The sequence below is a fragment of the Hemibagrus wyckioides genome, linkage group LG21 (assembly GCF_019097595.1).
Source record: "Hemibagrus wyckioides isolate EC202008001 linkage group LG21, SWU_Hwy_1.0, whole genome shotgun sequence".
Lineage (NCBI taxonomy): Eukaryota > Metazoa > Chordata > Actinopteri > Siluriformes > Bagridae > Hemibagrus > Hemibagrus wyckioides.
Window position 1 is genome coordinate 20,758,845 of NC_080730.1, and position 12,390 is coordinate 20,771,234.

Here is a 12,390-nt window from a genome sequence, read left to right on the forward strand (position 1 = left end):
TTGTCTTAGTGCTACACACTTTTAAATGCACTGTCCTGCGTCCTCTCCTGTTGAGGTCAGTGTTTCGAGTTGACCACCAGTTCAGACTCAAGTGTGTTTGTTCAATACATCCAACCAGTGACACGCCCCTTCACAGCATATCAGACTAGGAGAGTCACAGGAGCATTAACAGTAATAATAACGTGTGCTCTCGGCTGTGTGTGTGTGTGTGTGTGTGTGTGTGTGTGTGTGTGTGATCTGTTCAGGTGGAGTCTAGTAATGCTGAGCTGACGGTGTTGATGGCGAAGCTGCGCTCTGAGGAGGCATCACTGCGAGACTCTCTGGCTAAAATGAGCAGCTTAAATGAAGGACTTGCTCAGGACAAAGGAGAACTGAACACCATCATCATCCAGGTAAGAGACACACACACACACACACACACTCATACACAAACAAACATACACACTTGACACATGATATATACACATACATATACATACATACATACACACACACACACACACACATACACACATATATATATATATACACACACACACACACACATATTTCTCTGTGTACCCAGCTGGAGGAGGAGAGGAGTGTGCTGCAGGGTCAGAAGAGAGAGGCGGAGCAGGAGAAGCTGACCATCAGAGATGAGCTTGTCCGATTGGAGCAGGACCGACTGGAGTTGGACTCCGCCCGCCTCACTCTCCACCAGTCACTGCAGGAGTCTGAGCAGACCAGGGCGGGACTGGAGGCGGAGCTTCAGATGCTCCGAATGGACAGACAAAAACTACAGGAGAAAGTTACTCAGGTGAGAGTGTATGTCTCTCTCTCTCTCTCTCTCTCTCTCACTCTCACTCACTCGGACTCTTGCTCTCACTCACATTCTCTCTCTCTTTCTCTCTCTCTCTCTCTCTCACTCTCACTCACTCGGACTCTTGCTCTCACTCACATTCTCTCTCTCTCTCTCTCTCTCTCTCTCTCTCACTCTCACTCACTCGGACTCTTGCTCTCACTCACATTCTCTCTCTCTCTGTCTCTCTCCTGGCTCTGTCTTGTGCTTTACACATATGTCTGTCTTTCTGTGGTAGCTGTGTGGTGAGGTGAGCTCTTTGGGGGCGGAGCTTGGCCTCATACGTGGTGAGGGTGAGAGAAGGGGTGTGGCTCTGGAGGAAGCTGGCCGGACTAGGGCGGAGCTTGCTCGTGAGAGGGCGGGGCTTGTTGTTCAACTTACAGCATCTGAGAGAGATAACGCTGCACTGACGGAGGAGCTCGCTGCCTTCAGGTATACAGATTTATGTTTCATCTTTACATTTATTGTATTTGATTGATGTTTGTGTTAATTTGTTGTTAATTATTGTTGTATATCATTGTAATATTTATTGTATAGTATTATTTATTTTTATTCATGTATTGATTTCATGGTAGACAATCACACTGAACTAAATGAATGAACATTGAAAAAATGACCTACACTAAATGTGTGTGTGTGTTTGTTTGTGTAAGGGTGGAGAGGGAAGCGTTGGAGGCGAGTCTGTTCGAGGTGCAGCAGCAGTTGATGCAGTCAGACTTGCGCAGAGAGCAACTTGAGAATGAAAACCTCAACCTGAAAGCTCGATATGATAACATTGCAGGTATGAGAGAGAGAAAGAGAGACAACCACACCATAGCTGTCTGTCTGTCTACTTGTCTGTCTGTCTGTATGTATGTCTGTGTGTCTGTCTGTATGTCTGTGTGCTTATCCCTGTCTCTGTCTGTGCAGTGGAGCTGAAGCGTGTGCGTGCGGATGGAGAAATGGCTGCTGCTCAGAGTGAGAGAGAGAGACAGACTCTTAAACAGGAGCTGATTAACGCTCAGCATGAGGCTCAGCTCTCGCTCCGTAATGCTCTGTCTGACCACCAGGAGGAGCTGGAGAGACTCTGCAGTGACCAGGTCAGTTCCTCTGTGCTCCCTCACAGAGTGAGGATCAAGTCTCCTGGCGTGTTTGCTAAAGGTTTATTTTAAATATAAATTAGTAATTTCTTTTTTAACGCAAGAATGATTGTTAACACCGTCAGTGTTGTGTGTGTGTGTGTGCATGTGTGTGTGTGTGTGCATGTGTGTGTAGGAAGCTCTGCGCTGCAGTCTGCAGGCTGAGCATGAGGAAGTGCTACGGCGTGTGAGGGAGGAGATGGAGGAGCGTCTGCAGAAGATGGAGCGAGAGCGTGAGGAGCTGCAGGAGGAGATCGGAGCTTTACAGCACGCACGGGATCAGAGTCTTCTCCAGGCCGAGAGCGACAAACAGCAGGTAAACTTCACTAGGGCTGCTGAGCTCTCTGTAGTATCAGAGGAAAGTTGTTTATTTTTGTTTTCTACCTGCACAGGTGTGAGAACAGAATTCACACCCATTCCTGTTTGCTGTGTCTTTATGTTCTTCCGTGACGTTTGTCCTCGGCTCTGTTTAGTAAAACAAATTCTGCACCTTGGAAGTATAGTTTAGTTCTATGTTTGTCTGCATCACCCTGTACTTTGTTTTTGTTCTGTGTAGCACCTGTGGTCCAGGAGGAACGTTGTTCTATTTCACTGTGTACTGCATCAGTTATATATGGTTGAAGTGACAATGAAGCTTCTTTGACTTTGTAGGCTCTCTCCCTGAAGGAGACAGAGAAAGCCGTTCTGTCAGAGAGAGTCTGCACACTACAGGCCGAGCTGAGCTCTGCAAACCTGGAGCTGGAAAGACTGACCAGAGAAACACAACACCTGAAGGAGCAGGAGAGGGTGAGAACTTGCACAGGCACACACAATACACACACACAATACACACACACACAAGAAAACGAACACAAAAACACTAACATGAAGGATTAAAGATCTGATTGTGTACAAATATAGACTAGAAGGTTTTCCGTGTGTGTGTGTGCTGTGGCAGGTTGCAGTAGGAGCAGTGAACACAGAGTTGCAGGAGCTGCGTATGCAGCTAGAAGAAGCAGTGAGCTCTAACAGACGGGAGCTGCGCAGACTGCAGGAGAACTGCACCGAGGAACAGATACGTGCAGACAACGCACTCAGAGAGGTCTCACACACACACACACACACACACACACACTACTCAGAAAGATCATACACACACACATGTATATTTGCGCACACCCACACACAGCACTCAGAGAGGTAAAATCTCTGTATGTTCTCATTTTGCTATATGAGGATTTTTTTTCTCTCTCTCTCTCTCTCTCTCTCTCTCTCTCAGCTGGAGGAATGTCGCTCTCTTCTCTCAGCCTGTGAGGAGAGCCGAGATGCCATGAGGCGAGACCTTCTGGAGATGGACAGACGTCTGAGCCATACACGTGACGCGGGGGAGGGGCACCGGCGAGACACAGTGGAGCTGCGGCGCTCCCTCGGTGATGTCACTAAAGAGAAGGACACTCTCAACCAATCAAATAGCCAGCTGAGGGAGGCGCTGAGAGCGGCGGAGAGCGAACGCATCAGGTGTGTACAGAAACTTTTACTGACACGTGTAATACGTGATAATCAATCAGTAGGAGATTAGATGTGTGTGTTGATTGGACACTGTGACCGGTTCAGTGCGAAGCGTCAGTGTGAGGAGAAAGAACAGCGCGTGGCAGTGCTGGAGGAAACCCTGGCATCTGCACAGAAGGAAGTGGGGGATCTGCGCAGCTGTCTGCGTGAGGTGGAGCGATCACGACTGGAGGCCAGGAGAGAACTGCAGGAACTGCGCAGACAGGTCTCTCTCTCTCTCTCTGTCTCACACACACACACACACACACTCACATGTACACACAAAAATACTGACTCTTCTCCTCCACTCACTGTGTGTACAGGTGAAGGTGGTGGATGTCGAGCGGGAGCAGAAAGCCAGAGAAGTGGCAGAGCTCCAGACTCGTCTCTCACTGGAGGAGCAGAAGGGCGAGGAACGAGGGAAAGAGCTCTTCTCCATCAAACAGAAACTCACTGAGTCAGAGGCAGCCAGAAACTCCCTCAGAAAAGAGGTACTGAGAAAAACACACACACACACACACACACACACACACACACACAAAAGCTGGACCCAGTACAAGATCTCTGCCTGTTTATGGAGTCCACAGAGATGTGAGCTGAACTGCCTGCTCTCCTGTACACTGACATCCTCCGGGTGCCTCCACAGCTCACTGCTGCTCCTCAGAACACATTTCGATTTCCAGCGTCACCCAAAAGTGTGAATAATGAACATTTCCAGGTGTCACCATCTCTGTGGTAAAATCTCTACACAGTAAATGATTGCCCACATGTCCACTGTGTCCAGCTGCTTTCACACCCAGAAATCTGAGTGATGGATTTCCAGTGATGGAAACTGTTTTAATGAGAAATGTCCAGCACCAGTGAGATGATGAAATGTGTTTGCGTGTGTTAGCGTAGCAGCTGCTGTATGAGGGTCTGCTGGTGACGCGTGTTCCTGTCTCCTCAGCTGTCCAGTGTACAGAAGCGTCTGAGCGACAGTGAGAGCAGTCGGCGTGGACTGGAGCGGGATTTCAGCTCTCAGCTGCAGGAGGCCCGTGGCTCTGAGAAGAAGCTGCAGGACGAGCTGAGGAACCTGAGCCTGCGTGCGCAATCCGGGGTTGAAGCGTCTGCGCAGGTGCAGCTGCAGCTCAGCGAGGCACAGGGACGCCTCTCTGCTACCGAAGCGGAGCTAACGCGCTCCGAGGCTGCGCGCCGTGATCTCGAGTTCCGATTGGCCAGTTTGCAGTCAGCACTTACGCGAACGCTGGGCATTGGTGCCGGGGGGCGTGGCATACGCGGACGCAGCCCAGCAGGGTCCGCCCACTCCTCACTCATTTCTGTGGTGATGCCCCGCCGCCGGAGCGTGTCTCCTCTACGCAGCTCGTTATCGCCCCCTAAAGGTGAGGAGATTATTGCAGAAAATCTTCTAGATGCTTCCTCTGACCGATCCCCAGACACACCTTCTCATCCATTATTCAGATTTCTTACAGACCTTTTATTTAGCGCTCAGATCACTGCTTCATGAAGAAGATTTACACTGAAGAGGAATCTCTCTCTCTCTCTCTGTCTCAGATGTTGTGGATAAATCCAGTAAGTCCAGCCCCGATAACACCACTGTGTCTCGTCCCCTGTCCCCTGAGAGAGGAGACACACCCATCCCTCTCATGCAGCCTGACCTTGACCCAGAAACACTCCGCAGTGGCCTTCGAGACTTCCTGCAAGAGCTCAGAGAAGCCCAGAGAGAACGGGTGCTCACACACACACTCACTCACTCACTCACACACACACACACTCACACACACACACATTCACACACACACACATTCACACACACACATTATTCAATGTTTCCCTGTCTGACCCTGCCAGTGTGTAATATTTTCTTCACTTATTAATTACTGGTGTGTGTGTGTGTGTGTGTGTGTGTGTAGGATGAGGCACGTAGCCAGTTGGGGGCACTGCAGCAAGAATTTGAGGAAGTTAAAGGAGAGAGAGACTCTGCTCAAAACCGTGTCACTCAACTTCACACCACACTGCAGGAGTGTCAGGAAGGTAAAACACACACACACACACACACACACAGATTGCTAATGTAACTGATGCAAAAGTGTGTCTACTCCTGTTCTGAAAGAACCCTGTCTGATTTTTTGTGTTTGCCTAATTTGTGTGTGTGTGTGTGTGTGTGTGTGTGTGTAGGTAAGCGGAGTGTGGACAGTCGGCTGAACTCCAGTCAGGTGTTACTGCAGCAGCAGGAGGAGGCAGTGAGGAGAGGAGAGAGAGAAAAGAGAATACTCACTGAACGAGTTAAAGAGCTCGAGAGAACACTGCAGAGTGCAGAGATGGAACGCAGACACCTTCAGGTACACACACACACACACACACACACACACACACACACACACTGTATTGGACAGACACAACTGAAGAGCAATAAAGTAATCTTGTGTATTTTTGTAATGATTAAATATGTTTTTGTCTACACACACGCACACACACACACACAGGAGCAGTGCAATAAGCTCAGGGCAGGTGAGGTGAGGTTGGAAGCGGAGCGCCGGAAGCTAAGGGAGGCATTAGAAGGAGCGGAGTCGCGAGCTACAAGGGTGGAGCTCGGAAGGCGGAGCCTAGAGGGAGAGATCCAACGGCTACGAGTGTGTCTCGCCGAGAAAGAGACAGAAGCTCAGAGTGCTCAGGACCGACACGACACCATGCTCAAACAGGTGACTGATGCACAGGTAACACACACACACACACACAGGTACACACACAGGTAATACTCACACACACACACAAACACAGGTAACGCATACACACAGGTAACGCATACACACAGGTAACATACACACAGGTAACATACACACAGGTAATACTCACACACACACACACAGGTAACACACACACAGGTAATACTCACACACACACAAACACAGGTAACACATACACACAGGTAACATACACACAGGTAATACTCACACACACACACACACAGGTAACACATACACACAGGTAACATACACACAGGTAATACTCACACACACACACACACAGGTAACATACACACAGGTAATACTCACACACACACACACACAGGTAACATACACACAGGTAATACTCACACACACACACACACAGGTAACACACACACAGGTAATACTCACACACACACAAACACAGGTAACACATACACACAGGTAACATACACACAGGTAATACTCACACACACACAAACACAGGTAACACACACACACAGGTAACATACACAGGTAATACTCACACACACACACACAGGTAACACACACACAGGTAATACTCACACACACACACAAACAGGTAACATACACACAGGTAACATACACACAGGTAATACTCACACACACACACAAACACAGGTAACATACACACAAGTAATACTCACACACACACAGGTAACATACACACAAGTAATACTCACACACACACACACACACACAGGTAACATACACACAGGTAATACTCACACACACACACAAACACAGGTAACATACACACAGGTAATACTCACACACACACACAAACACAGGTAACATACACACAAGTAATACTCACACACACACAGGTAACATACACACAGGTAATACTCACACACACACACACAAACACAGGTAACATACACACACACACAAACACAGGTAACATACACACAGGTAATACTCACACACACACAAACACAGGTAACATACACACAGGTAATACTCACACACACACAGGTAACACACACACAGGTAACATACACACAGGTAATACTCACACACACACACACACACAGGTAACACACACACAGGTAATACTCACACACACACAAACACAGGTAACACATACACACAGGTAACATACACACAGGTAACATACACACAGGTAATACTCACACACACACACAAACACAGGTAACACATACACACAGGTAACACACACAGGTAATACTCACACACACACACAGGTAACACATACACACAGGTAATACTCACACACACACACAAACAGGTAACATACACACAAGTAATACTCACACACACACAAACACACACACACACACAGGTAACACACAGGTAACACATACACACAGGTAATACTCACACACACACACAAACAGGTAACATACACACAGGTAATACTCACACACACACACAAACAGGTAACATACACACAAGTAATACTCACACACACACACACAGGTAACACACACACAGGTAATACTCACACACACACACACACAAACAGGTAACATACACACAAGTAATACTCACACACACACACACACACACACAGGTAACACACACACAGGTAATACTCACACACACACACAAACAGGTAACATACACACAAGTAATACTCACACACACACACACACAGGTAACATACACACAGGTAATACTCACACACACACACACAGGTAACACACACACAGGTAATACTCACACACACACAAACACAGGTAACACATACACACAGGTAACATACACACAGGTAATACTCACACACACACACACACAGGTAACACATACACACAGGTAACATACACACAGGTAATACTCACACACACATACACACAGGTAACATACACACAGGTAATACTCACACACACACACAGGTAACACACACACAGGTAATACTCACACACACACACACAGGTAACATACACACAGGTAATACTCACACACACAAAAACACAGGTAACACACACACACAGGTACACACACAGGTAATACTCACACACACACAGGTAACACATACACACAGGTAACACACACACAGGTAATACTCACACACACACACAAACACAGGTAACATACACACAAGTAATACTCACACACACACAGGTAACACACACACAGGTAATACTCACACACACAAACACAGGTAACATACACACAGGTAACATACACACAGGTCATACTCACACACACACACACACACACACAGGTAACATACACACAGGTCATACTCACACACACACACACACAGGTAACACACACACAGGTAATACTCACACACACACACACACACACACACACACAGGTAACACACACAGGTAATACTCACACACACACACACACACACACACACACACACAGGTAACACACACACACAGGTAATACTCACACACACACAAACACAGGTAACACATACACACAGGTAACATACACACAGGTAACATACACACAGGTAATACTCACACACACACAAACACAGGTAACACATACACACAGGTAACATACACACAGGTAATACTCACACACACACACAGGTAACACACACACAGGTAATACTCACACACAAAAACACAGGTAACACATACACACAGGTAACATACACACAGGTAATACTCACACACACACACACAGGTAACACACACACACAGGTAACACACACACAGGTAATACTCACACACACACACACACAGGTAATACTCACACACACACACACACAGGTAACATACACACAAGTAATACTCACACACACACACAGCTAACACACACACAGGTAATACTCACACACACACAAACACAGGTAACATACACACAGGTAATACTCACACACACACACACAGCTAACACACACACAGGTAATACTCACACACACACAAACACAGGTAACATACACACAGGTAACATACACACAGGTCATACTCACACACACACACAGGTAACACACACACACAGGTAATACTCACACACACACACACACACACAGGTAACACACACACAGGTAATACTCACACACACACACACAGGTAATACTCACACACACAAACACAGGTAACATACACACAGGTAACATACACACAGGTAATACTCTCACACACACACACACACACAGGTAACACACACACAGGTAATATTCACACACACACACACACACACAGGTAACATACACACAGGTAATACTCACACACACACACACAGGTAACATACACACAGGTAATACTCACACACACAAAAACACAGGTAACACACACACACAGGTAATACTCACACACACACAAACACAGGTAACATACACACAAGTAATACTCACACACACACAGGTAACATACACACAGGTAATACTCACACACACAAAAACACAGGTAACACACACACACAGGTACACACACAGGTAATACTCACACACACACAGGTAACACATACACACAGGTAACACACACAGGTAATACTCACACACACACACAAACACAGGTAACATACACACAAGTAATACTCACACACACACAGGTAACATACACACAGGTAGTACTCACACACACAAACACAGGTAACATACACACAGGTAACATACACACAGGTCATACTCACACACACACACACACACACACACACAGGTAACATACACACAGGTCATACTCACACACACACACACAGGTAACACACACACAGGTAATACTCACACACACACACACACACACAGGTAACACACACACAGGTAATACTCACACACACACACACACACACACAGGTAACACACACACACAGGTAATACTCACACACACACACACACACACACAGGTAACACACACACAGGTAATACTCACACACACACAAACACAGGTAACACATACACACAGGTAACATACACACAGGTAACATACACACAGGTAATACTCACACACACACAAACAGGTAACACATACACACAGGTAACATACACACAGGTAATACTCACACACACACACACACACAGGTAACACATACACAGGTAATACTCACACACAAAAACACAGGTAACACATACACACAGGTAACATACACACAGGTAATACTCACACACACACACACAGGTAACACACACACACAGGTAACACACACACAGGTAATACTCACACACACACACACAGGTAACACACACACACAGGTACACACACAGGTAATACTCACACACACACAAACAGGTAACACATACACACAGGTAACATACACACAGGTAATACTCACACACACACACACACAGGTAACACATACACAGGTAATACTCACACACAAAAACACAGGTAACACATACACACAGGTAACATACACACAGGTAATACTCACACACACACACACAGGTAACACACACACACAGGTAACACACACACAGGTAATACTCACACACACACACACAGGTAACACACACACACAGGTACACACACAGGTAATACTCACACACACACAAACAGGTAACACATACACACAGGTAACATACACACAGGTAATACTCACACACACACACAGGTAACACATACACAGGTAATACTCACACACAAAAACACAGGTAACACATACACACAGGTAACATACACACAGGTAATACTCACACACACACACACAGGTAACACATACACAGGTAATACTCACACACAAAAACACAGGTAACATACACACAGGTAACATACACACAGGTAATACTCACACACACACACACAGGTAACACACACACACAGGTAACACACACACAGGTAATACTCACACACACACACACAGGTAACACACACACACAGGTACACACACAGGTAATACTCACACACACACAAACAGGTAACACATACACACAGGTAACATACACACAGGTAATACTCACACACACACACAGGTAACACATACACAGGTAATACTCACACACAAAAACACAGGTAACACATACACACAGGTAACATACACACAGGTAATACTCACACACACACACAGGTAACACATACACAGGTAATACTCACACACAAAAACACAGGTAACATACACACAGGTAACATACACACAGGTAATACTCACACACACACACAGGTAACACACACACACAGGTAACACACACACAGGTAATACTCACACACACACACACAGGTAACACACACACACAGGTACACACACAGGTAATACTCACACACACACACACACACAGGTAACATACACACAGGTAATACTCACACACACACACACACACACACAGGTAATACTCACACACACAAAAACACAGGTAACACACACACACAGGTACACACACAGGTAATACTCACACACACACACACACACAGGTAACATACACACAGGTAATACTCACACACACACACACACACACAGGTAACACTCACACACACAAACACAGGTAACACACACACACACACAGGTAACATACACACAGGTAATACACACACACACACACTCACACACACACACAAACATAGGTAACACACACACAGGTAGTACTCACACACAAACACAGGTAACACACACACAGGTAATACTCACACACACACACAGGTAACACACACACAGGTAATACTCACACACACACACAGGTAACACACACACAGGTACACACACAAACATAGGTAACACACACACACACAGGTAACATACACACAGGTAACACACACACAGGTAACACACTCACACTCTCTCACACACATACAAACACAGGTAACACTTACACACAGGATAAGATTTGAGTTTGTGAATGCGTGTGTGTGTGTGAGAGTGTGAGTATTACCTGTGTGTGTGTGAGAGAGAGTGTGAGTATTACCTGTGTGTGTGTGAGAGAGAGTGTGAGTATTACCTGTGTGTGTGAGAGAGAGAGTGTGAGTATTACCTGTGTGTGTGTGAGAGAGAGTGTGAGTATTACCTGTGTGTGTGTGTGTGTGTGTGTGTGAGTGTGAGTATTACCTGTGTGTGTGTGTGTGTGTGTGAGAGAGAGTGTGAGTATTACCTGTGTGTGTGTGTGAGAGAGTGTGAGTATTACCTGTGTGTGTGTGTGTGTGTGTGTGTGAGAGAGTGTGAGTATTACCTGTGTGTGTGTGTGAGAGAGAGTGTGAGTATTACCTGTGTGTGTGTGTGTGAGAGAGAGTGTGAGTATTACCTGTGTGTGTGTGTGTGTGTGTGTGTGTGTGTGTGTGTGAGAGTGTGAGTATTACCTGTGTGTGTG

At 46.2% G+C, this 12,390-nt stretch overlaps 1 protein-coding gene across 4 annotated transcripts in view; it reads left to right on the forward strand.

Moving 5' to 3' along the window:
- The window catches only part of LOC131342250 (rootletin-like), a 36,121-nt gene that overhangs the window by 16,528 nt on the left and 7,203 nt on the right, over positions 1 to 12,390 (forward strand). For all 4 annotated transcript variants that reach the window (XM_058372958.1, XM_058372957.1, XM_058372956.1 and 1 more), the window contains 16 exons: positions 246 to 392; positions 566 to 796; positions 1,077 to 1,270; positions 1,492 to 1,619; positions 1,748 to 1,917; positions 2,093 to 2,272; positions 2,608 to 2,742; positions 2,894 to 3,037; positions 3,215 to 3,453; positions 3,550 to 3,709; positions 3,807 to 3,974; positions 4,430 to 4,862; positions 5,035 to 5,210; positions 5,394 to 5,514; positions 5,659 to 5,822; positions 5,967 to 6,182. In XM_058372958.1, the coding sequence (XP_058228941.1) occupies positions 246 to 392; positions 566 to 796; positions 1,077 to 1,270; positions 1,492 to 1,619; positions 1,748 to 1,917; positions 2,093 to 2,272; positions 2,608 to 2,742; positions 2,894 to 3,037; positions 3,215 to 3,453; positions 3,550 to 3,709; positions 3,807 to 3,974; positions 4,430 to 4,862; positions 5,035 to 5,210; positions 5,394 to 5,514; positions 5,659 to 5,822; positions 5,967 to 6,182 (3,006 nt within the window). The remainder of the gene's footprint in view (positions 1 to 245; positions 393 to 565; positions 797 to 1,076; positions 1,271 to 1,491; positions 1,620 to 1,747; positions 1,918 to 2,092; positions 2,273 to 2,607; positions 2,743 to 2,893; positions 3,038 to 3,214; positions 3,454 to 3,549; positions 3,710 to 3,806; positions 3,975 to 4,429; positions 4,863 to 5,034; positions 5,211 to 5,393; positions 5,515 to 5,658; positions 5,823 to 5,966; positions 6,183 to 12,390) is intronic.